Raw genomic sequence first — 23,215 nt, 5'->3', positions numbered from 1 at the left:
ACCTAGTCACACTTCATGATCATTTAGCTGGTCAGATAATCCTTCAATTGGCTAATTGGATGGCCAGCTTCATGAATCATCTGCGACTTTGTATGTGTTCAAAACTAATTCATGCGCGGTTAAAGTCGCAGACTGGCGTCTCTAGCACACTTGGTGGTGTTTTGCTGCAGTTGCGATGCAAATACAACGCACAATTTAAATGAAAAGAGGGTACGCTGCATCTCTCGGAGTGGCTCAGTTGCGCTGGGCGACTTGTGCTCTATGGTGTAATGATGCTAGGTGTATGAGGATACATCTCTAATTCTGCATTATTATAGCCCTGTCATAAATGATAAATATGCAGCACTTACTGTACAATATGACTTGACATAGGCTCTCAGCAAAGTCAAATATCAACTAGACTATCTGAAGTATCTAAAGTCAAATACACAGTAAGTTATTATAATAAATAAATGTATATTAAATGTATATTTACCAGAAGACTGATTCAGAGTGCTGTTGGTTAAATTTAAAATGCAGTCTACAGCCTGATCAGTGATGTCACCTTTAATTAATTCTATTGTTTTTCCAAAAGCTGTAAAGTGATTGTAATTTGTCTAAATAGAGAGCAGAAAATGGATTATTTGCACAATGTATAATAACATAATCTTTGTGAACATTAATGCAAAATACAAATTGATGGAATATGAAAAGTTCTGTAGCAGCCTTTACCTATATACTTGTAGAGGCTTCCATACTCTGTGTCTAACGTGAGGTACATTGATAATGATAACCTTCTTCCCCAGCTGTCATACCAATAGGGTTCCGATATCTAGGACCCTTGCCATTTCGAAAATAGTCCCCAACACAGGAATTCTGACACCTGATTCTCCTCCCATCAGTGGTGGTACTATTCTGACCTTTTGGCACATTGTCACTACTAATGCGTCAGAGCACTGATTGGTCACCACAGGACAAGGTGTATAGCGAGCAATGATTGATCAGTGCAAACCTCAATGTCTTGAAATCTCTAAAACCTCTTATACAAAAAAAACCCAAGTAACAAGCATTACAGATAATAGATCTCATAACTCTACAAAGGATAAATAATATACTAAGGGCTCTATTTACTACAATCTGCATATTGAATGCAGATTGCAGTGTGATATTAACGACTGAATTCGCATTGCGAATTCAGGCAATATCACAGGGATTTACTACAAATCCCTTGCAGGGACAGAGCTTGCGATAAAGCTCTGTCCCTGCAAATCCCCTTCGGAGCCTTATCACGGTATTTTTGCAAAAAATACCGTGATTAAGTGCCCGTGCATGCGCTGACCGGTCGCCGCTGCTACCCCTCCTGGTGCTAAGCCCCGCCCCCCGCGATCGCGGACCCCGCGACCCCCCTCTCCCTTAATTACACTTACCTGCATGCTCCAGGCCTCCGGTGATGTTCTCCATTCCTCCGGTCAGGTGATCTCCCATACTGCACTGGGATCGGATCACCTGATGACCAGGCAGCAGTGCACTATGGGAGACCAGCTGACCGGAGGGGAGTCATCACCGGAGGCCCGATCACCAGTCCCTGGAGTCAGGTAAGTCAATTTTTTTTTTACTATTTTTTTTTTTCTTTTTTTTTGACAGTAATCAGCTTGCGGTCTGTTTAGACCACACAGCTGATTACTGTGACCGACTCCCGGCTCTGCTCTCCCCGTTAGAGCGGAGCAGAAGTCCGGTAACCGAGGGAGACCCTGGATAACACCACCTGCAGGTGGCGTTATTATCACAGGGCTTTCCCCGATATTTTATCACATTTTATTTTTAGTAACTATGGTCGGATCACATTTCCCATTACAGTTATGGGAAATGCGATCTGCTTTACTAAAAATAAGTGATACTTAGGTGTTGGAGTAGAATTTTACGAATTCTACTCCAATTTCCCTGTAATAACTATAGGTGATACTAAAATAATGTGAAAAGGGTGTGAAAACACCCCTTTTCACTTTATTTTAGTCAAAATAATGTTAATAAATAGAGCCCTTAGAATCCTGCTGTAGTCAGGGTCAGACTGGCCCTTGGGGTACAGGGGAAACCCCCGGTGGGCCCCACTGCCTGAGGGCCAATCCCCTTCTCTAGGTATCAGGTTCCAGACTGTGGACTTGAATTATACATTATACATATTGTATATTACATTATACTGCACAGGACTATTGTGTATTTTCTACAAATCATTGCTGTTATTAATCTGGTACATTATCATGCATTCACTTGCAGTATTTACAGTACTTTATATATTTTTAAAGGGTCCCAGACCATACACTCTCTAATGGTTAGCCAAGCCTCTGTTCAGGCTGGCCACACCCCCAAGTATGGGCTCCTCTCACTGCATTCCTGCAAAGTGTAGATAAGTAACCACATTGATATGCAGCATTTGAGGTCACTATTAATAAGACAGACACCATTGATGTTAGGTTTTGATGTTCAAAAGCACTATGTTATTAGCAGTTTATTAGCTGTACTTTATATTATAAATTGCTGGGATTATGGGCTGATTCACAGATGTACGTGATGTCAATGTCGGGCGCAATGGAGCGTACTTTTGCTACTGCGTGCATGCCAAAGCTTCACTGTGCAAGCAAAGTGATTGGTCAGCGACGGCGGTCACAAGAGGATTTATTTGCAAAGTGAGTGACAGGTAGTCAGCGTTTGGGGAGAGGTAACGGGGTTAGCTAGAAAAACACAGGAGTGTTGGGACCATTTTCTGGGAGTGCCCTAGTGAGCCCCTGGAGAGGCCCCAGCGTCTTAGATGAGATGCTCATTCTGAGACAGCATAGGCTTGCTGAGAAGTTCCATGTGCAACCGATGTTCCTGATGTTGTTGCTTTTGTACATAAGCAGTATATGTGAGACGTCGGAGGTAACAAGCCAGCGGCTGAGCCATTAGCATATTTTCTCAAGTGCGCTGTTTACGGAATCGCAGTCGCAACGGGATTTGCATGTGCCTCTGAATCAGGCCCCAGGTTTATTACATTATTCTCAAGGTTAATGTTTGCAGCTGTACCTCATTGGTATTATTCTATTTGGGGATCCATTGCTATAAAGCCAAATTATTTATGATGGAAACACAGTAGGATATAATGTAGGTCTTTCTATGGGTTGGGTACAGGATCCCGGTGGTCGGATGCCGGCAATACTGATGCTTACAGGTAAGTAGCCTAACCCCTAACCCTCCCCTTAACCCTAAGTCACCTTTCCCACAACCTAACCCTTACCCTCCGGCCCCACAGCCTAACCCTAACTCTCCCCCCTGCTGTCTAACCCTCCCTCTAGTGCCTAACCCTAAACCTAACCCTCTCCCTAAGCTTACCGTTGGGATGCCGGCGGTCAGGATTCTGGAGCCAGGATTCCGACCGCTGGGATGGTGACTACACTGAGTGTGGCATTTTAATAATTGTATACATTGATGTGAATTAACTTATATGAGCTTATATTTAATTATATGTGTAATGAATTGATGGCATTTTTGTTTTCCTCTGTCACTACTATAGCTACATTGGCACCGAGAGCCTTTTATTTTTGCTAAGTGATCTACCACCTATCAACCACCTATATTTCCATATGGACAGTGCTGGATAGGGATTTGGATTGAGGGCATGCCGATGTGGGGTGCATATTAGTTTAGGGTAAAATTTATAGATGGGTCTGCAAACTATACCAACATATATTTTATAAAATGCTGGTGACTGAAGCTGCTGAACATAAACTTTGCATTTACCTGATAGTTCTGGAAAAAAGTTAAATATACTTGATAAACATCCGGATCAAACACAACAATAATGATGTCGGAAAGGCTGGTGATTGTTGTAGGATCAGCTAGGTACTCCTCAATGCCTCTCATTATCAATTTTATTGAGTTCCTTGGATTTAGATTTGCTGCTCCTGAACAGAAAGTACAAAACAGGATAACATTTATTTCCATTAAAGGACAACTAAACTCCAGAGCTTAAATATCTACTTATTGTAGGAATTAGAATTATAAATGTAACTGTTCAGTATTAACTTGATGATCTTCTGCAGCCTTGATATAAAAAATAAAGATTAATGAACTTATACAGTATATTTGTTTTCTTCTATTATGCTCCAATTAGCCATACAATTGTTGATATATAACAAAAAGATGTAAATCATTGGATGCCAGTTATATTTGCCAATACATAATGAGCACAGTTCATATTTAAATCCACTATTCTATAGTCTGTAGAGATAATTTCTGCAACATGAGTGATCTCTAAAGGTAATCATAGAGGTAGAGATAAGAGGATCAGTTTTGCTGAAAACCGAACACACCCAAAACTTTGGGGTTCCGAGTCCTGGCTTTGATCACTTTTGAGGTTCTGAGTAAAACAGGGTCCTGGCTCAGGTTTTCCCATAAGTTCGGAACTCGGCTCTAAAAAACAGATCTCGGGTTTTGGAGTGCATGTAAACAGGTCCAAATTACATGAATAGCTGTTTTTATCAATTTTAAAGAAATCCAAATTTGAACCAAAACACTTGAAAGTGGCTTTGCCAAAACCGAAACATAACATTTGAGGGTGGTTTTGTCAAAATCAAAACACGGGGGTCCGCGCACAACTCTACATAGAAGGTCTGGCTGAAAAAGACCCTTCGGTTGTAGCCTCTTGGTAGCTGAAATGTTGTGAAACATGGTTGCCATTAAACCCAGTGGCATAACTCCAGGGAACAACAGAAGCAATGGCCTCAGGGCACCAGAGAAGAGGGATAGGTATATGGTTATAGTTTTGACATACACAATGCCGACAGTGTAATGTTGAATGGTTCTAAAGTCGAAATTTAGAATGTTGACATCTATATTAATAATGTTGACATGTTCGTATGTCACATGTCAACCGTCAACATGTTGACGTCGGCAAATTGTCAATTGCCATGTTCAAAATGTTGACATTATGAACTTATCAGCATTAGGGTTAGTGTTAGACTGCAGTTAGGGTTAGATAATGTTATTGACATTCACACCATCGCAAGGCTGTAACTAGGGTGGTGCGACATGTGCAATGGCACAGGGCACCGCAGGGCAGGGGGCGCTGCTAGGGCCTATCAATTTTCTATTTATAATCATTCTCGCTTGTAGCTTCCTTTTCTTTTATCCCTGGCATCTCCTGGCCATCCCTATCTTCTCCATGACCGACTCCACCTCCCTCTGGCCACCTCTCCAAGCGCCTTCAGTCACATCCTCTTTTATTTAAGACACACATTTCAAAATACTGTCATACCCAGGACTCGAATCTCTCACCTCTCACCTTGCAGTCAGACACCTTACACATAAGCTTTCTGCCCCACAATTTCTGATGGCAGCCCTGAACACAGCCACCAATTCCCAACCAAGGTGTTACCAGCACACCTTGAGTACCTTTTCCGGTGAGTATACCATACACTGATCTCCCCACCGTTGCATATACACTACAAGCAGCACTCTTTCTATACCTTCAGTTGATGATCTACACTGCTGGCTTTAGGCTTCTACACGGCTGTTCTGATGGACAAATCCTGCTCCAGGTGCAGCTTCACCAGCGCACTGCTACATCTAGAGCTGGTAAGTTACACTGCATAATTATTTTGTATTATCACTGCAGCCTTTAGATTCACACTGTATTTTGCAGTGACACCTGGATAACAGTGGTATGACAGGATCAAAACCCCTTCATCACTGTATGGGACAATCAGATTTGTCATGCCCCTTCCCCATGAGACCACACGTCTTATGTCCCTATTTGAAAAATAGGGAAGGGAATGCGCAAATGCTCTTTCTGGCCCAGGGCGCCAAAAAGTCTAGTTACGGCTCTGCACCATCGACATGCATAATGTTGACAAGTTGAACATATTGACTTTATATCAGTGAACGTTGACACTGTATAACACTCCCAAGGGGTAGGGCATGTAAAGAATGCGGGATTGCAGCATCTTTACGTAGCGCTGACTGTGTAAATGCAGCCAATGCAAATGGCTACATGCTACAGGCAGCACACAGCCATTTACACAGGCTGCAACTGCACAGTATGCCCCAATTTGAAGTACTATTTGTGCTGTAAATCTAACAATACCCATTCCTCAGCAAACACCATCCCAACAGTGTAGGATGGCTGTGGAAGCATCATGTTGTAGTGGTGCTTTTTCTCAGTGGGGACTGGGAATCTTGCTAAAATTGAAAGACTGATGGATGCTGCAACAAAGTTCACTTTTCAGCAGGACAATGATCCCAAGCACACGGCCAAAGCAACACTGGTGTGAGTGAAAAAAAAAAGTGAAAATTCTACAGTGGCCAAGTCAAAGTCCAGATCTCAATCCAACTGAGTATCTGTGGCACTGCAGTCACAAGCGTCATCCAACCAACCTGATCTACCTGGTGCAAATCTGCTAGGAAGAATGGGCTAAAATCACCCCCATACAGTGTGCAAACCTGGTAGAAACTTACCCAATAGACTTGAACATAATGTTTGGAACAATCTATATAAATGTAATTTGTAATATAGACAAATCAATGTACTTTTAAGGAGGTTGAATACTTTTGCAAGCTATTGTATGTGCATCTTGAGTCAGAAATGCCTCCCTTGGATTTAGATCCCCACTGTTCTTCTGTGCTGTATGCTGCCTGCAAACCAGCAGTGTCAATCAGTATGATACTGCTCAATGGCGAAACTGTGCATTGACAGGCCCCACAGCAAAATTTGGATAGGGGCCGATGATAGTGCTCTAGACTCCATGTCATCCTCACCCGCTCTTCTCTCAAAAGAGCAGACCATGGCATCTTCTGAGCATTTGCAGTTCTACACATATCCAGGAATGTAGATGCAAACCTAAACAATGAAAACAGTGGGGACCTCAGAGGGGTATTACGTGCCGATTGCAGATGCCTTTGGTCATTTACTGGATCAATATCATAAAAATGGTGGAAAGCGCTCTATGGTGGGTGGGTTACTTGATCAATACTATCTATCATGAATTGGATTATGTTTTTTGGGGTGATTTATTTATCAGATAAGTGTATGTATCTATAAATTGCTCCAATGTGGTATAGTCATTATAGGTATTACATAGGATGACTGGTCGGCAAAAACTTGAGGCTAGGACTTGGTAAAACTGACACAACATCTCCAAAAAGAAGAAATGTCTGTTATGGGAATCTGGTAGGCAATAAATTTTGGCAACTGCACCAATTTGAAGGACTACAGAGTACAGGGCTCTGACCTGAAACACAAATTCAAAGAAAAATACTATGATATGGGGGTAGTAGATAAAGCATTCACAACCATGGAATCAGTACCTAGAGACACATTACTCACTCTAAAAAACAACAAACACCTAAGGGGATAGATAAAATATATTTTATTACAGAATACACAGGAGCAGCACAGAAGGTACAGAATATCCTCAAGAAACACTGGCACATCCTCCAGATGGATGACAACCTGAACACACTGTTGCCTGACAAACCAGATATAGTCTTCCGAAAAGAACCCGAAATAAAGAAGAAATTGGTTCACAATCACCATAAAACAGATAATGGTAAACAACACACAATGGGAGAGGTCTCAATTGCAAAACATTGGGTTACAAAGGTACAAGACCCACATGTAGTTTCAAGTCAAATCAAACAAATAGGGAATACAATATTAGGGAGACTTTGACCTGTGACAGCAACAATATAATTTACTTATTAGAGTGCATCTGTGGGTTGCAATACATAGGACGGACTACAAGAACCCTGAAAGTCCGCATTCGGGAACACATCCGCAACATAACAAAAGTTTTTGAAGATCACAGTGTCTCGGAACACTTCAGAATCAGACATGAGTGCAGTCCTAAAGGCCTCAAATTCACTGCGATAGAAAAAGTCCAATTCAACTGGAGAGAGGGATAAGAATGTAAGAATCGATCACATAGAAAGTAGGTGGATCTATGAATTACAGACATTACACCCAGAAGATCTAAATATTGACCCCTAAGGCCTATGATCACGCATAATTAAATCATTACCCAGCAATGTACACCCCAATGTACATGTTAATTCAGACATTATCCTCTATGGAAGATCTACAACTCCTGCTCCTAACATCTAACCACTAAAACCTACAAATCAAGGCACCCCTAAACAATCAGTCTGAACATTCATCCTTGGTCAGGTCTAGAAGCTGTAATACATTTTGGATCAGAATTAGGCCAATAACCAACAGAAATTAGCGGAACAATAAAAAGGGACAAACTTAGAATGAGGGGTTATGAAAGGCATTAACCAAGTACCAACAGCGCACTAACCATTTCATATACACCTTCGTATTATTCACCGCTAATAATCATTATCCCTTGGTTATCACTCTTTCAGCTTAGAAGGTTATTCCTTCTTTATAACCTCTGACACTACTGAATCAGACAATCCTCACCATTTTATTTAGATAGGTACTACATAGATGTTATACATTAGGACCCCAAAGCCCGTATTATTCATCTCTACTATATATACCCCTATATATATATATATATATATATATATACACATACACACCTCTCTAGAGGCATAACTAGATGTAATGCTATTAGGCTTACTGGGAAGTGATTCTGTATAGAATATTACATCTATCAAAAAATCTTCCCATTCACACTGTAAATGCAAAATAAAAATTACTATGACAGATAGGTTATAATAGATAGTAATCATAAATTAATTTTTATTCATATCGTCATTATTCATAATTAGTTGGATCAGCATAAACATTTTAGATGACCAACATTTCAGTAACTCATTATTATACTAATATACTCAATCAGTTACAATATTCAAATTGCTTCATTCTGTAATGGTGCAATTTTACCAAGTAAAGGATTATGTTATGACTGTATCACACAAATAGATAACTGGAGACAAATTAAATGGACACTAGAGTGATAGAAAACACAGCAAAGATGGCCGCCAATCGTCACAGACTCTAGAGTAGTAAAAATACTTACCAAAGAGTCTAAACCACAAACAACAGAGCCCACATTACATTGAGGAATTGTAGAGACACAGCCGATACCAACCTACAATGGATGTCCTCAAATCCTTGCACACACGAGCATGCACTGAGCATGCGCGATCGCGATACCCGGAAGTGGGGCATTCTTGCCGCACACCGGAGTCTCAATTAACAAGGAGCATCAGTATAAAGCAGGGAAGCGGACAACAGCAGACATTTGCCCTTGAAAAAGTCCCTTCCAGGGACGAAACAAGTTGGTACACAGTGACATTACCCACTTGTTTTTACTTTATCAAGTCCATGTTGCACTTTGTACATTGTTTTTTAGATTGTAACTGAAGTTACATTAAAATCGTTATGTTGCTCAGTAGCATCAGTATCCATCTATTTATCTGCTTACACCTCATATTCCCCCTCCCTCACATGCATACATGCACCGGAGGATTTGCGGAGAAGTGACGGACCAGCAGATGTACACCTTTTGGTAAGTACGACTCCTTACCTAGGCCATACTGCACTATAGTGTCATTGTCACTCTGATACTGCATTCATATCCCCTGAGGTAACGTGAGCTGAGGGAAGAAGGAACAACACGACCAAGTGAACAAGGCGATCATATTATTGCCGAACACCCAGCCACAAGTTTTTGCCCACCGAGTCACAATTCATTTGGATAAATACTATCATCATTGCACATCAAATCCATATAGAGACATTTGACACACACCGAATATCCAGCCAAAAGTTATTGCCTACCAGATTCCCATAACAGACATTTCTTCTTTTTGGAGACATTGTGTCAGTTTTACCAAGACCCAGCCTCAAGTTTTTGCCGACCAGTTATCCTATGTAATACCTATACTGACTAATCCACATTCGAGCAAGTTATAGATACATACATCTATCTGATAAATAGATCACCCCAAAAAACATAGTCCAATTCATGATAGATAGTATTGATCAAGTAACCCACACACTATAGAGCGCTTTCCTCCATTTTTAGGTTTATGAATCTATTTTGGGAACTAAGGACACTCCCTGAGGTAGCAGCTAGTGCTGCCACACATACCCTCTTTAGGAGCGCTAACCGCCAACCCTGTTTAATATCAAATTTACTGGATCAAGCATCTGGCGTGCTCTCTCGTTCCTGGCTGTCGCAAACTCCGTGTTTATGGAATTCTCTCTTCAGTCATGGTATCCTTTTGTGGAGTTGCTGGCCCCTCTCTTCAGCCGGTGTCTTCTTCTGGCAGACGGGCTCCCTCTGTCCTATTTAAATCTGGTTTGGTGACTCCTCATTGCTAGAACTTTGACTTTGGATGCTTGCTATCTGGAAACCGTTCTTTGCATATTGGGCTCTTTGTATTTCCAGATAGGAACTCTGTTTTACAGTATGTAAAAATTATGTCACACGTAGCGCTAGAAATCCTTATTTCAAGGAAGCTTTGTCTTATTAGTATATGTGCAAATCCTTCAAACAAAATAAATAATACATATCAGGATGTGCTGTCTCAAATTAGTAAAACAGGTCTCTTGGTTTTTAATTATTACAATTTAATAATAAAATGTTATAAAAACACACATACAATATCCAATAAAACTATACAAGTACATAAATCATGGTGTCTCTTAATTAGCGCTCATAGGTGCACTACAACAGTAATAATGAGAGGGAATATCTAATATGGATATAAAAATAATAAGACAATTCAGCCAAGTCAAATATTATGGTATAAAAATCTTATAGCGACTTGATTATATGGGTTCCACCAGAATAAATTCCGAAGCTGTGAAATGCTCCAATGTGTGAACTTATACCACAGTCACATATCAAATTGCACAGTCCGATATACTGTACAGTATATGTAAAGTGAAGTGAAATGGGATAAAGTGTAGGAGCAATCTCACCATGTATTGGAGCATAAATCTTTGTTTGTCCGTGCACAGCGCTATGGAAAAGATGGACATGGGACAGGGTGAGTCGGATAGCAACCAAGTTCCAAGTTTTAGAAAAATGGGAGCTGACACATGATCCAGATCTCTGTTGTTTCAATGTGCTGAGCCACCAGTTTTTCTCAGGCTTCAGTAGTAGGTGGGTCTGAATGGTAGCTGAGACCCCACGTGGTATATTTAGCCGGTGGTCAGGCATGGACTGTTCAGTGTCCGGAGGGATGAGACTACTGGTAGGAGGATGGTCCAGATAAAAGGTACATGTGGGCCACCAATGATGTATATGAGTCGCTAGCGAGCTAGCGGATTCAGGCTTACTGCATTTCAGAGCTAATAGGCGCCTTCGTCAGAAACAGGTGTTGGGCTCATAGAAATGTCCATTAAATAGTTGAGATGTGCGCTGACCCCTGTGTTTTGGATCTGGATTCATCTTCGTGTTTTGGTTTTGCAAAACCACCCTCAAGTGTTTTGGTTTTGGATCTGTTTTTTTTTTTTTTAAAACAATGATAAAAAGTTTTAAAAAACAGCTAAAATCATGTCATTTTTGCAGTCCAAACCCCGAAATTCTGATTTAAAATTCGAATTTCGAACCGTGGGGAGATCGGAACTGCAACTCTAATTTATCTGGATCTCTTAAGGAGTTCAGTACTGTGACTCAGATCTGTCCGTATTCATGAAATTTGGGTGAATTCACATGTCTGGAAAACCAAACCGCACATCTCTACTAATTTATATTGAAGAAGTCATTGCCAATCACATAAGAGAAAAAGATCTATAAGTATGTAGCTATAACAAACACCTATTTTTTAAAAATACTGATCTACTATTATCTATACCTCATTAACACTGAAATAAAAGCAGCTAGTCTGTGCTTGAACAGCCGGAAAAGATGCTTACCAGCACTTTTCAAGTCATCAATTGTGGTTAGAGTTATCAAACTTATACCTATATGATACACAAGTAAATTCTCTCCAAACATAGAAACTCATCTCACTAATACAACCAATCAGATTCTAGCTATTATCTTCTAGAAGGTGCTAGTTAAATGTTAAGTAGCATCTGATTGCTTGCTATGGGCAACATCTCCACTTCTAAAAACTCTCACCTTAGTAAATTTACCCCTAACAGTCAATATCTTCACCCAGCTTACACAATGAAGAAATTCTTATAACTACGATTAATGTCAATCATTCCTACGTATATTGTGGGTAAGATTTGTGTTCTGTCCTTTCTCGTCTTATTTTAAACAATACTTATTAAAAGTTAATTTTTAATTATATACACTTTCCAGTTTCTCATGCAAACCAAATTTTGGAGATTAATACTAAATTGTGCCCCACTAAGGGGGGATGTAGTTATGAGACCGGTGGCTGCAAGGCCGCCATTCTCAATCTGACATCGGAATCCCAGCAAGGAATTGAAGATAGGCGTCAAAATACTGACGCCTATCTTAATCTCGATGCCAGAACGCCGAGGACGCCAGCCCGTACAAAGGTAAGTCCGGGGCGCCCTTAGCGTTAGCCATGGGGGAGAGGGTTAGGATTAGGGAGTCTAGCAGTGTTAGGGTTAGGGGGGAAGAGATTAGGGTTAGGCACCCCCAGGGAGAGATTAGGGTTAGGCACCCCGGGAGGGTTAGGTTTAGGTAGCGGTAACAGGGGGTTAGGATTAGAGCCCCGGGGGTAAGTTTGGTTTAGACACTAGGGGCAGAGGTTAGGGTTACGCACCACTAAGGGAGGGTTAGGGAGGAGGCAGGGGCGTCTTTAGAGAGAAGGGGGCCCGGTTGAATCCCCCATCACAGTCCTCCTCCTCTCAGGCGGGCGGCAGCCGACTGACGCGACTGACCGGCCACCACAGAACCAATAGACTCTGGGCACTAAAGAGTCTATTGCGCATGCGCAGATCACCGGGGAAATGTCGCAGCACCATTTTCCCGATGATTTCCTCACAGCACATGAGCAAAACGTCGGAAATATAGTCGCGGCAGCCATTTTCCAGCATTTGAGCAGTGCTGGGAAACCCGACGCGGGACATCAGAGAGGTAAGTTTACATAATATGGGTGCAGGGTCTGCAGTGTGGGCCCCCCCGGACCCAGAGGCCCATGTGCACTGCACACCCTGCACCCATTATAGATACGCCCCTGGGGGAAGGGTTAGGGTACCTGCAATCTTCATCCTGTCAGGCATCCGCTGTTGGGACTTGAACCTGCGGCTAAACAGCCGTCTGTATTTCAATCCCATTGCACTAAGGGTTCTTTCAGTTTTTGTTGCAATTACAGTATGCTTTCCTTCTTTTGCAACAATTTTTATTTCTGAGTATCCTATTAAATAGTAAGCAACCATGTGTAATCAATGAATCAATTAGTCAAGTCTCCTGAAGCCATAGTTTTTATTTAGAACCAGTTAAAAAAAAGGTTTAAAACACATAACATATTGCACAATTTAAAATTGATTGTTATTGAAAAAACCAAGAGGCTTCTAAGTTCAACATCAAGTTCTGCACAAAAATACTCTTTTAGTTACTAATTAATGTATATAAAATAATTACAGAAATAATTTTAGACAAAAGACAAAAAAAGATGAAAAATAATAACTACAACCTTGACATTAGTAGTTGATGTCATAGTAATCATATTAGACTGGAGGAAACATATAAATAATGTATGTAATCCTAATGGGCCAAATAATTGTGAAACAAATGTTAAGGGCATTACTGTAGTAATTCTAATTGAAAATAAATTATTTGATTGATTTAAAAAAAAAGGATAAGACCAGTAGATGTAGAATTGAGTAAGGAATCACAGCTAGGAACCCAGAGAGGGACCTCTGCAGTGTCTCCAGATAGCTAGACATCAAAATCAACATCCACTGTCTTATTAAGACCCTCAGGATTTAGGACGGGTAATACATTTTAATGAATCCTAAAACTCAATATTGCTTTTACATATTTTGATATTGGGTTTTAGGTAGAAAGTAATGTTTTTCTATCCAATTGGCATGTTTTGTTAAAATAATTTGTCAGGATACTCTCTCTCTCCTTGAATGCAAACAATAAGTCTTTAGCATGTTATTTACAATTATTTTGTTTCAACATTTTTTATCAATGCATTGTAGCTATCCAGATGGTTTATTGCAACCATTTTTTGTGATAGATGCTATGGAAATGGATGTAGTTGCTTGTGTTAACATATTTTTGGTAGGTGTAAGTTGTTTTGAAGGGAGAGGGCAATATCCCAAAAATTATTTAAGAAGAACTTTGGCTGCTTGTGTACAAAGGGTGAAAGGGATTAAGGTTAAGATACTGAACACCTCATCTTCTTGCCAAATGAAAAAGAGGTCATCTATATATTGGCCACAGAGGACCAGGTTTGCGGCAAACTCAAACCCACCCCAAATGAGCCTCTCCTCGATAAGGCCCATATAGAGCTTAGCATAGCTCAGTGCGAACCTGGTTCCCATGGCCGTGCCCCATGTCTGTAAATAAAAGGAGGAAATAGTTGTGTGTGTTAATAAAGATATGCAGTATAACATAAAATGGTTCTGTCTCTCCACGTTTGCATCATTAGAATATAAATAGTTTCGTACTGCTTCAAGGCTCAATGTATGCAGTGTAATGTGATTGTACTGTACATTGCAGGTATCTCTGATATGTTACCGCAAAGAGACAGCTCGAGGTTGGAGATGGGAGTAAACAAAAATGATAGATTGGACATGAGGGACCTAATGCCAGAGATGATGGGATGCCCAGGGGGGTTAATGTGGGATTTGTGAATCTTAGAGAGGTGGTAGCGATGGGATGTGAAGGAAGTAGGAAATCACAAATCTCTTTGGATATCACCCCTCCAATATCTGCTTTTCCTGCCAGTTAAGTCTAGTGCTCTGGGATAAGCAGTACCAAGCTAATACTACCTGTATGGAATCCATCTTGTGTTTTCCTGACACAGAGTGGGGGTGGGGGCTGTTACCTGGCATCTCCATGCCCTTTGTCGGCCATACCTCATGCACCCGTCCCTCTGTACTTCACCTTTAATACTGTTGGTACACATGAATGTTGCTGACCTTGTACAATCTCAGCAGTGCTTTTGGCACAGTTATAACATTGCCCTACTGTAGTTGCATAGCAATGCTTATATGTCTAACTGTTCACCTTGGGCAGGTAAGTGTATTTACATACATCCAGCCATCCAGCACATTCCTATGCAACCATGGCTTCGGCATTCTCTGACAGAACAGGCAAAGCTTCACAAAATCAGGTAATAAAGTAAAAAAAAAAAACTAAACCGAATTTCAACACAAGATAATTTTTCCTAATATATGAATTTAAACTGCAAAATCCAGATACCACGTGATGTTTTTAACTATGCTGTAACCCATAGCAACTAATCAAAGTCTGCTATTTTTTTATTTACCTTTTCCAATTGCTGGGAGACAAACAGTAGCCATGTTGTGCTGGTCACACGCTTTAAGTGCTTTCTTTATCGATTCCACAATGTCATCTGATCTAACGTTCATCAGGTGAATTATCTTTTGGCATTTAAGACTCCCAGCTGAGGTTACCACACATCCATCATTGGGGAGTTTACCTGAAATACAGTATGGAAGAAAATATCAATGTCATTTCCTCTGCATTTTAGGACTTTCCTATCATACAATAGACACACTTCTGCCTCCCCTCCAGGAGATCCCAGAGTGAAGGTCCAAGTGGAATGTCAGGGGAATGTGGTGACGTTATTCTCATCATTGCGACCACAAAGCGCAGTGCCACAATTCGTGCCATTGCACAGCAGGAAGTGAGGCCACAATAACATGTGTAATCAAGCCCCCAGATCTGTTATATGTAACTGACTCCATGTGGATGAGCTGAGATAAATGGTCACATGACCACTATTAACGTGTGAGAGCACAATACTTTGGTGCTGTTGTTTTTTAGGCACACAATATGGGACTTGTAGCCAAAGGATACTGTAGAGTATTCATTATGCAAATAACAATTTACAATAGCTCACATACGATTCATATGATCTTACTATCTAGGATTACAAGACAGGTTTGTAGTGGATAGGATAAATCAAACTTGATGATAAGGGGGCATGTATGAAAAGAGCTGGCAGCACAGGGCTTATGTGAAAAAAGCTGGTGGAAGTTGGACACGTGACAAAAACTTGTTTGTACAAAGACATGTAGAGAAAACTCCTCGACAGGAGACCAAGTTTCACAAAAGCAGATGAACAGAGAGGCATGTTTTGTAAAAGTGGATGAGCATGGGGCACGTTTGAGAAAAGTTGATGGGCAGTGGGGCCATGTTTGAAAAATGCTGGGGAGCAGGGGGTTACATATGACAAGAACTGCTATGCAGGGGAACATACACATACAGCTATAGGAGGGGTTAAGCATAATTCAGTACATACAGACATGGATGGAGGGGAATCTCATTGTAACAAATATGGTGAAGGAAAACCAGCTTTTCTCTGTACCCCTTGTGCAGTATGCATGGTGGCAATTTAGTAATTAAATTAATATTGTCCTTTACAGGTTAACTACTGGTCCCAGTAAGGTTGCCAGGGCATGATGGCACTTGGGAACCACAAGTACCAGCATCCTGGGCATTATGAGCCTTCTGGCACATGTAGTTTACCTGTAAAAAATATAAAATAAATACAGGGCACACACATGTAGTAGCATTTTATTAAATAAACTCAGCCCCTTACCCCCCATTCACCAAAATATCACTCACAAATCCTTGGAAAAGATCCTCTGTGGTCAATATAACATCCATGGGTCTTGGTAAAATAATAAAAAACCTACAAGACTGCTATTCCAGGAGTCCCAGTACTACTGAGAAGTCACTTATGGCCACCCTTCATAAGTATGAATGGGGCTGTGCTGATTGGACAGGGCATGGGAACTGCTTTGCCTATACCGTGGCACATATTGTCATGCATTCAGGACCTTTGTTTGTGTGCTATTCTTCCCTCCCAGGTCAGCTCCACATGGGCCTGGAGCTGAAATTTTAAAGGGCCTATTGTGTGCTGCTGCAGGGGGTTGTGACAAGAGCTGCGACTGTGTGACTAGTGATGTGGGGGGGGGCAGTACTTGTGGGTGTGGTCAGAGTAGGTATGGTCTATGCAGTGGCTATCTCAATGGAGGTCATAGTTGGCGCCTACCTTTAACCACATTATAGTGGAGCTATAGCAAGAAAATGTTTTGGGGTTTTTGGTGAAAGAGTGAGAACTGTACTGTCTGTCTTTCTTTGAGGGCTAGAATAGTTTAGATTAATAAAAAAATAAATTTTTAAATCCAAAATTGTTAATTGATAACTGGCATATTTCTATGAGTGTTCCACCAACATCCCTAGCCACTGCAGTACATTAGCTGTTGCCTTTTTTAAAACTAAATAGCTACAGTACAATGGAACTGATGTACCAAGGTGGTAAATATTATATATATTTTCACACATACATACATACATATGTTATTTTTATATGTGGGGAGGGTTGGGAATATTTATATTTATATGTATAAATACATAGATGGGTGAAGCTAGGCTTTCTCTTACCTGGGACAAAGACAAGACTCGACTCAGTGCCTGTGTTTCTTGGGTATCTACACTTTTCATGGAGCATGCAGACTCAGCTGTCTCAAAACTCAATAGCTAAGTATTGCTGCCTGTACTACACTACCTCGCCGATCACAGAGCATTGTAATGACCACCTTTCTATATAGAGAGCATCGCAATGACTGCCATTTAATACAGAGAACATCACAGTAACCACCAAATAATGTAGAGAACATCAGAGTGAACGCCTTATAATACAGAGAGCATCACAGTGCCCGCCAAATAACACAGAGAGCATCATAATGACTGCCATATTATACAAAAAATATTACAATGACTGCCATATAGTACACCAAGCATCTAATTGACCACCACTACACTACAGAGAACATTGCAATGAGTGCCATATAATACAGAGAACTCCATTGACCACCACAAAGTAGATAGGACATCACTGCCACACACTATGGCCCTTGGAATTGGATAAATCAGACAGCAAGCTCTGAAACAACTATAATATATATCAGGAATAGATGGCTGGCACTCTGGACATCTAAGGCCTGATTCAGAGTTGGACTCAAATGCGATTGCAGCTACGATTTCGTACACAACGAAGCTGCGAAAATATGCTAATGGTTCCAAAGATCACCCAGGCATAAGGACACCCACTGCTGCAGGTTAGATCGATATACAGTGCACCAATGGCCGACTTATAAAAATATCACAAATTTACCAACTGCCCGCGGCTGCAGGGGGGCGGGTTGAAGGGCCCCTACAAGCTTCAGGCCCTTGGGCAACTGCTCAACAAGCCCAATGGAAGAGATGGCCCTGCACGCGCGCGCACACACACACACACACAAGCATTAAAGTATTTTTTTGTTTATTTTGGTCTGTTTCATTATCTTGCAGGGGCATACAAAGGAGCAGTGTCACCACTGACACACAGAACCCTCTGTATATTATCTGTGTTATGGTCATTTATGAGCCATGATTAAATGAGCAGAACTAAACATAACTATTTCCTAGATTTGCCTATTATAGAAGCACATTCTAATGCACTCTGAAAATGTGGCCCAATAGAGAATCAATTGTTACAGGCAGCTCATACCTCTCCCATCTCTTACCTGTCCTGCATGGGGGCAGAGCTTCGGATGGCCCCCGTTGGTGAGGAGGGTGGATGCTAGAGTAAAGGTGCTTCGGAGCTCGTTTTGGCCGGTCAGGAGGTGAATGGACGGGGGCATTGGAGTCCTGTAGGTGCTGACAGGAGAGACATTTTTTTTCCTATCTGTGCTGGAGTGGATCCTAAAGGGCCTATTTTCATAGGGCGCCTGGAGCTGCAGCTCCACCTGCCCTATTATTAATCCGGCCCTGCCGCAGGTTGGACACCATATTTTTCGGCTCCTGTCCCTCTGCCTGTTATTAACTCTTTATTTTTTGCTAGTGCAGTTTTATTTGTGCTGTTCTGGTCACTGAGGGGTTTTCTTTTCTACAAAGAAAATGGATCTCAGACTGCACACTCTGGACATATATATATATTAGGGGTGTGCACCGGCCACTTTTCGTGTTTTGTGTTTTGGTTTTGGATCTGGATCTTTCTTCGTGTTTTGGATCTGGATTGGTTTTGCCAAAACCACCCTTCCGTGTTTTGGGTTCTGGGTTTTGTGTTTTGGATCTGTATTTTTTTGAAAAAAAGCATAAAAACAGCTACAATCACAGAATTTGTAGGTTTTTCTGCTCCTATGCTATTATTAACCTCAATAACCTTAATTTCCACTCATTTCCAGTCTATTCTGAATACCTCACACCTCACAATAGTGTTTTTATGTCCAAAAGGTTGCACCGAGGTAGCTGGATGACTATGCTAAGCGACACGAGTGGGCGGCACAAACACGTGACCCATCTAGGCGTGAAACTGCAGTGGCAGACAGGATGGCATTGAAAAACTAGGCCCCAAACTGTACATAATGCAAAGAAAAAAAAGAGGTGCAAGATGGAATTGTCCTTGGGCCCTCCCACCCACCCTTATGTTGTATAAACAGGACATGCACACTTTAACAAACCAATCATTTCAGCGCCAGGGTCTGCCATACAACTGTGGCTGAAATGATTGGTTCGTTTGGGCCCCCACAAAACAAGCTGGCAATTTATCTGTCCCTGCACAAACTGGCTCTACGGAGGCAAGATGTCATCCTCATCCTCCTCATCCACCGATTCCTCACCCTCTTCAGTGTGTACATCCTCATCCTCACAGAGAATTAATTCGTCCCTGCTGGAACCACAGGTCCCTCTGTACGTTCTGGAGGCTGGTCTCCCTGGAAGAGTTGATAATTCATTTTATGAACATCATCTTCTCCACATTTTGTGGAAGCAACCTCCTACGCCTTTCGCTGACAAGGTTCCCGGCTGCACTAAACACTCTTTCGGAGTACACACTGGAGGGGGGGCAACTCAGGTAAAATAGAGCCAGTTTGTACAGGGACCTCCAAATTGCTTCTTTTTCCTGCCAGTACAGGTACGGACTGTCTGACATGCCTACTTGGATGCTGTCACCGATGTAATCCTTTAACAGACAGACGCACGCTTGTCGCTGCTGCTTTGAGGATTCAAGTGCAGCTACAGCCCACACAATTCACAAAGACAGAAAAAAGAAGAAGAATATTTTTATTGTTTGTGTAGCACACTTTGAGGGTGTCACCACCCTTTAACAGACAGACGCACGCTTGTCGCTGTTGCTTTAAGGATGCAGGTGCGGCTACAGCCCACACAATTCACAAAGACAGAAAAAAGAACAATATTTTAATTGTTTGTGTAGCACACTTTGAGGGTGTCACCACCCTTTAACAGACAGACGCACGCTTGTCGCTGCTGCTTTAAAGATGCAGGTGCGGCTACAGCCCACACAATTCACATAGACAGAAAAAAGAAGAAGAATATTTTAATTGTTTGTGTAGCACACTTTGAGGGTGTCACCACCCTTTAACAGACAGACGCACGCTTGTCGCTGCTGCTTTAAGGATGCAGGTGCGGCTACAGCCCACACATTTCACAAAGACCAAAAAAAAAAGAACAATATTTTAATTGTTTGTGTAGCACACTTTGAGGGTGCTACCACCCTTTAACAGACAGACGCACGCTTGTCGCTGCTGCTTTAAGGATGCAGGTGCGGCTACAGCCCACACAATTCACAAAGACAGAAAAAAGAACAATATTTTAATTGTTAGTGTAGCACACTTTGAGGGTGTCACCACCCTTTAACAGACAGACGCACGCTTGTCGCTGCTGCTTTAAGGATGCAGGTGCGGCTACAGCCCACACAATTCACAAAGACAGAAAAAAAAAGAACAATATTTTAATTGTTTGTGTAGCACACTTTGAGGGTGTCACCACCCTTTAACAGACAGACGCACTCTTGTCGCTGCTGCTTTGAGGATGCAGGTGGAATCTAGACGGGATTTGGAACCGAGGACACACTACCATCAATTGTCTAAATCCCACTGCACTAATGTCGGATACCGGACGCACGTCTAACACCAACATAGCAGTCAAGGCCTCAGTTATACGTTTTGCTTCAGGATGACTGCTGTCGTACTTCATCCTCATCGCTAGGGACTGTTGGAGGGTCAATTGTTTAGTAAAAGTAGTGATGTTCCTACTTCCTCTCTGGGATGATGAACAACTCCCAGCAGCAGCAACAGCACTAGGAGGAAGCAGTTCTCGATCTTTCCCTATTTTATTTTTATCGGAGAAAGTTTGGTCCTCCATTTATGTTATATTGATATATATACGTGCGGCTAAAGCGCACACAAACACAGAAAATATTTTTTTATTTTTGCTGGAGAGTAGTGCACTTTGTGGGTTACACCACCCTTTAAGAAATGAGCCAGCCGGCTCTTTACTTATGGGACACAGGCGCACGCTTGGCGTTGCTCCTTTGTTGATGCACGTGCAGCCACAGTGCACACAAGTCACAAACACAGAAAATATATATTTTTTTGGTTTGGAGTGTACTTTGGGGGTTACAGAACCCTTTAACGGTCAAGCCAGCCGGCCCTTTACTTATGACACAGGCGCACGCTTGGCACTACTTTGTTGATGCACGTGCGGCTACTGCGCACACAATTCACAAACACAGAAAATAATTTTTTTTTTGGTTTGGACTGGAGTGTACTTTCGGGGGTTACAGCACCCTTTAACGGTCAAGCCAGCCGGCCCTTTACTTATGACACAGGCGCACGCTTGGCACTACTTTGTTGATGCACGTGCGGCTACTGCGCACACAATTCACAAACACAGAAAATAATTTTTTTTTTGGTTTGGACTGGAGTGTACTTTCGGGGGTTACAGCACCCTTTAACGGTCAAGCCAGCCGGCCCTTTACTTATGACACAGGCGCACACTTGGCACTACTTTGTTGATGCACGTGCGGCTACTGCGCACACAATTCACAAACCCAGAAAATAATTTTTTTTTTGGTTTGGACTGGAGTGTACTTTGGGGGTTACAGCACCCTTTAACGGTCAAGCCAGCCGGCCCTTTACTTATGACACAGGCGCACGCTTGGCACTACTTTGTTGATGCACGTGCAGCTACTGCGCACACAATTCACAAACACAGAAAATAATTTTTTTTTTGGTTTGGACTGGAGTGTACTTTCGGGGGTTACAGCACCCTTTAACGGTCAAGCCAGCCGGCCCTTTACTTATGACACAGGCGCACGCTTGGCACTACTTTGTTGATGCACGTGCGGCTACTGCGCACACAATTCACAAACACAGAAAATAATTTTTTTTTGGTTTGGACTGGAGTGTACTTTGGGGGTTACAGCACCCTTTAATGGTCAAGCCAGCCGGCCCTTTACTTATGACACAGGCGCACGCTTGGCACTACTTTGTTGATGCACATGCGGCTACTGCGCACACAATTCACAAACACAGAAAATATATATTTTTTTGGTTTGGACTGGTGTACTTTGGGGGTTACAGCACCCTTTAACGGTCAAGCCAGCCGGCCCTTTACTTATGACACAGGCGCACGCTTGGCACTACTTTGTTGATGCACGTGCGGCTACTGCGCACACAATTCACAAACACAGAAAATAATTTTTTTTTTGGTTTGGACTGGAGTGTACTTTCGGGGGTTACAGCACCCTTTAACGGTCAAGCCAGCCGGCCCTTTACTTATGACACAGGCGCACGCTTGGCACTACTTTGTTGATGCACGTGCGGCTACTGCGCACACAATTCACAAACACAGAAAATAATTTTTTTTTTGGTTTGGACTGGAGTGTACTTTGGGGGTTACAGCACCCTTTAACGGTCAAGCCAGCCGGCCCTTTACTTATGACACAGGCGCACGCTTGGCACTACTTTGTTGATGCACGTGCGGCTACTGCGCACACAATTCACAAACACAGAAAATATATTATTTTTTTAGCACTTGGGGGGAGCACCCCTGATGGACAGAGCACCCCCTGGACAACACTACAGCACCCCTTTAGGACTGGGACACTGCACAGGACTTTGGAGTGGACACAGCCCCTATGGAGAACTGACTGCACAACACAGTCCAGCCAGCCCCTATGGACTTTGAAGTAGTGGACACAGCCCCTATTAACAACAGCAGCACAGCACAACACAGCCAGCCCCTATGGACTTTGAAGTAGTGGACAACAGCAGCACTACACTACACTACACTACACAGCCCTAACT

At 42.1% G+C, this 23,215-nt stretch overlaps 1 protein-coding gene across 1 annotated transcript in view; it reads right to left on the bottom strand.

Annotated features, from left to right (window-relative positions):
* LOC148453523 (protein mono-ADP-ribosyltransferase PARP15-like) overlaps positions 1-23,215 on the bottom strand; it is a 98,172-nt gene that overhangs the window by 58,043 nt on the left and 16,914 nt on the right. The window contains exons 4-6 of the mRNA XM_088461992.1: positions 15,361-15,534; positions 3,754-3,917; positions 476-596 (exon numbers count right to left, since the gene is read on the bottom strand). Of these exons, the coding sequence (XP_088318118.1) occupies positions 476-596; positions 3,754-3,917; positions 15,361-15,534 (459 nt within the window). The remainder of the gene's footprint in view (positions 1-475; positions 597-3,753; positions 3,918-15,360; positions 15,535-23,215) is intronic.

This window comes from Taudactylus pleione, unplaced genomic scaffold (assembly GCF_031769625.1).
Source record: "Taudactylus pleione unplaced genomic scaffold, aTauple2 ptg001137l, whole genome shotgun sequence".
Classification (NCBI taxonomy): Eukaryota; Metazoa; Chordata; class Amphibia; order Anura; family Myobatrachidae; genus Taudactylus; species Taudactylus pleione.
The sequence above is the reverse complement of the archived record's forward strand: the minus strand, read 5'-3'. Positions and strand labels throughout refer to the sequence as shown.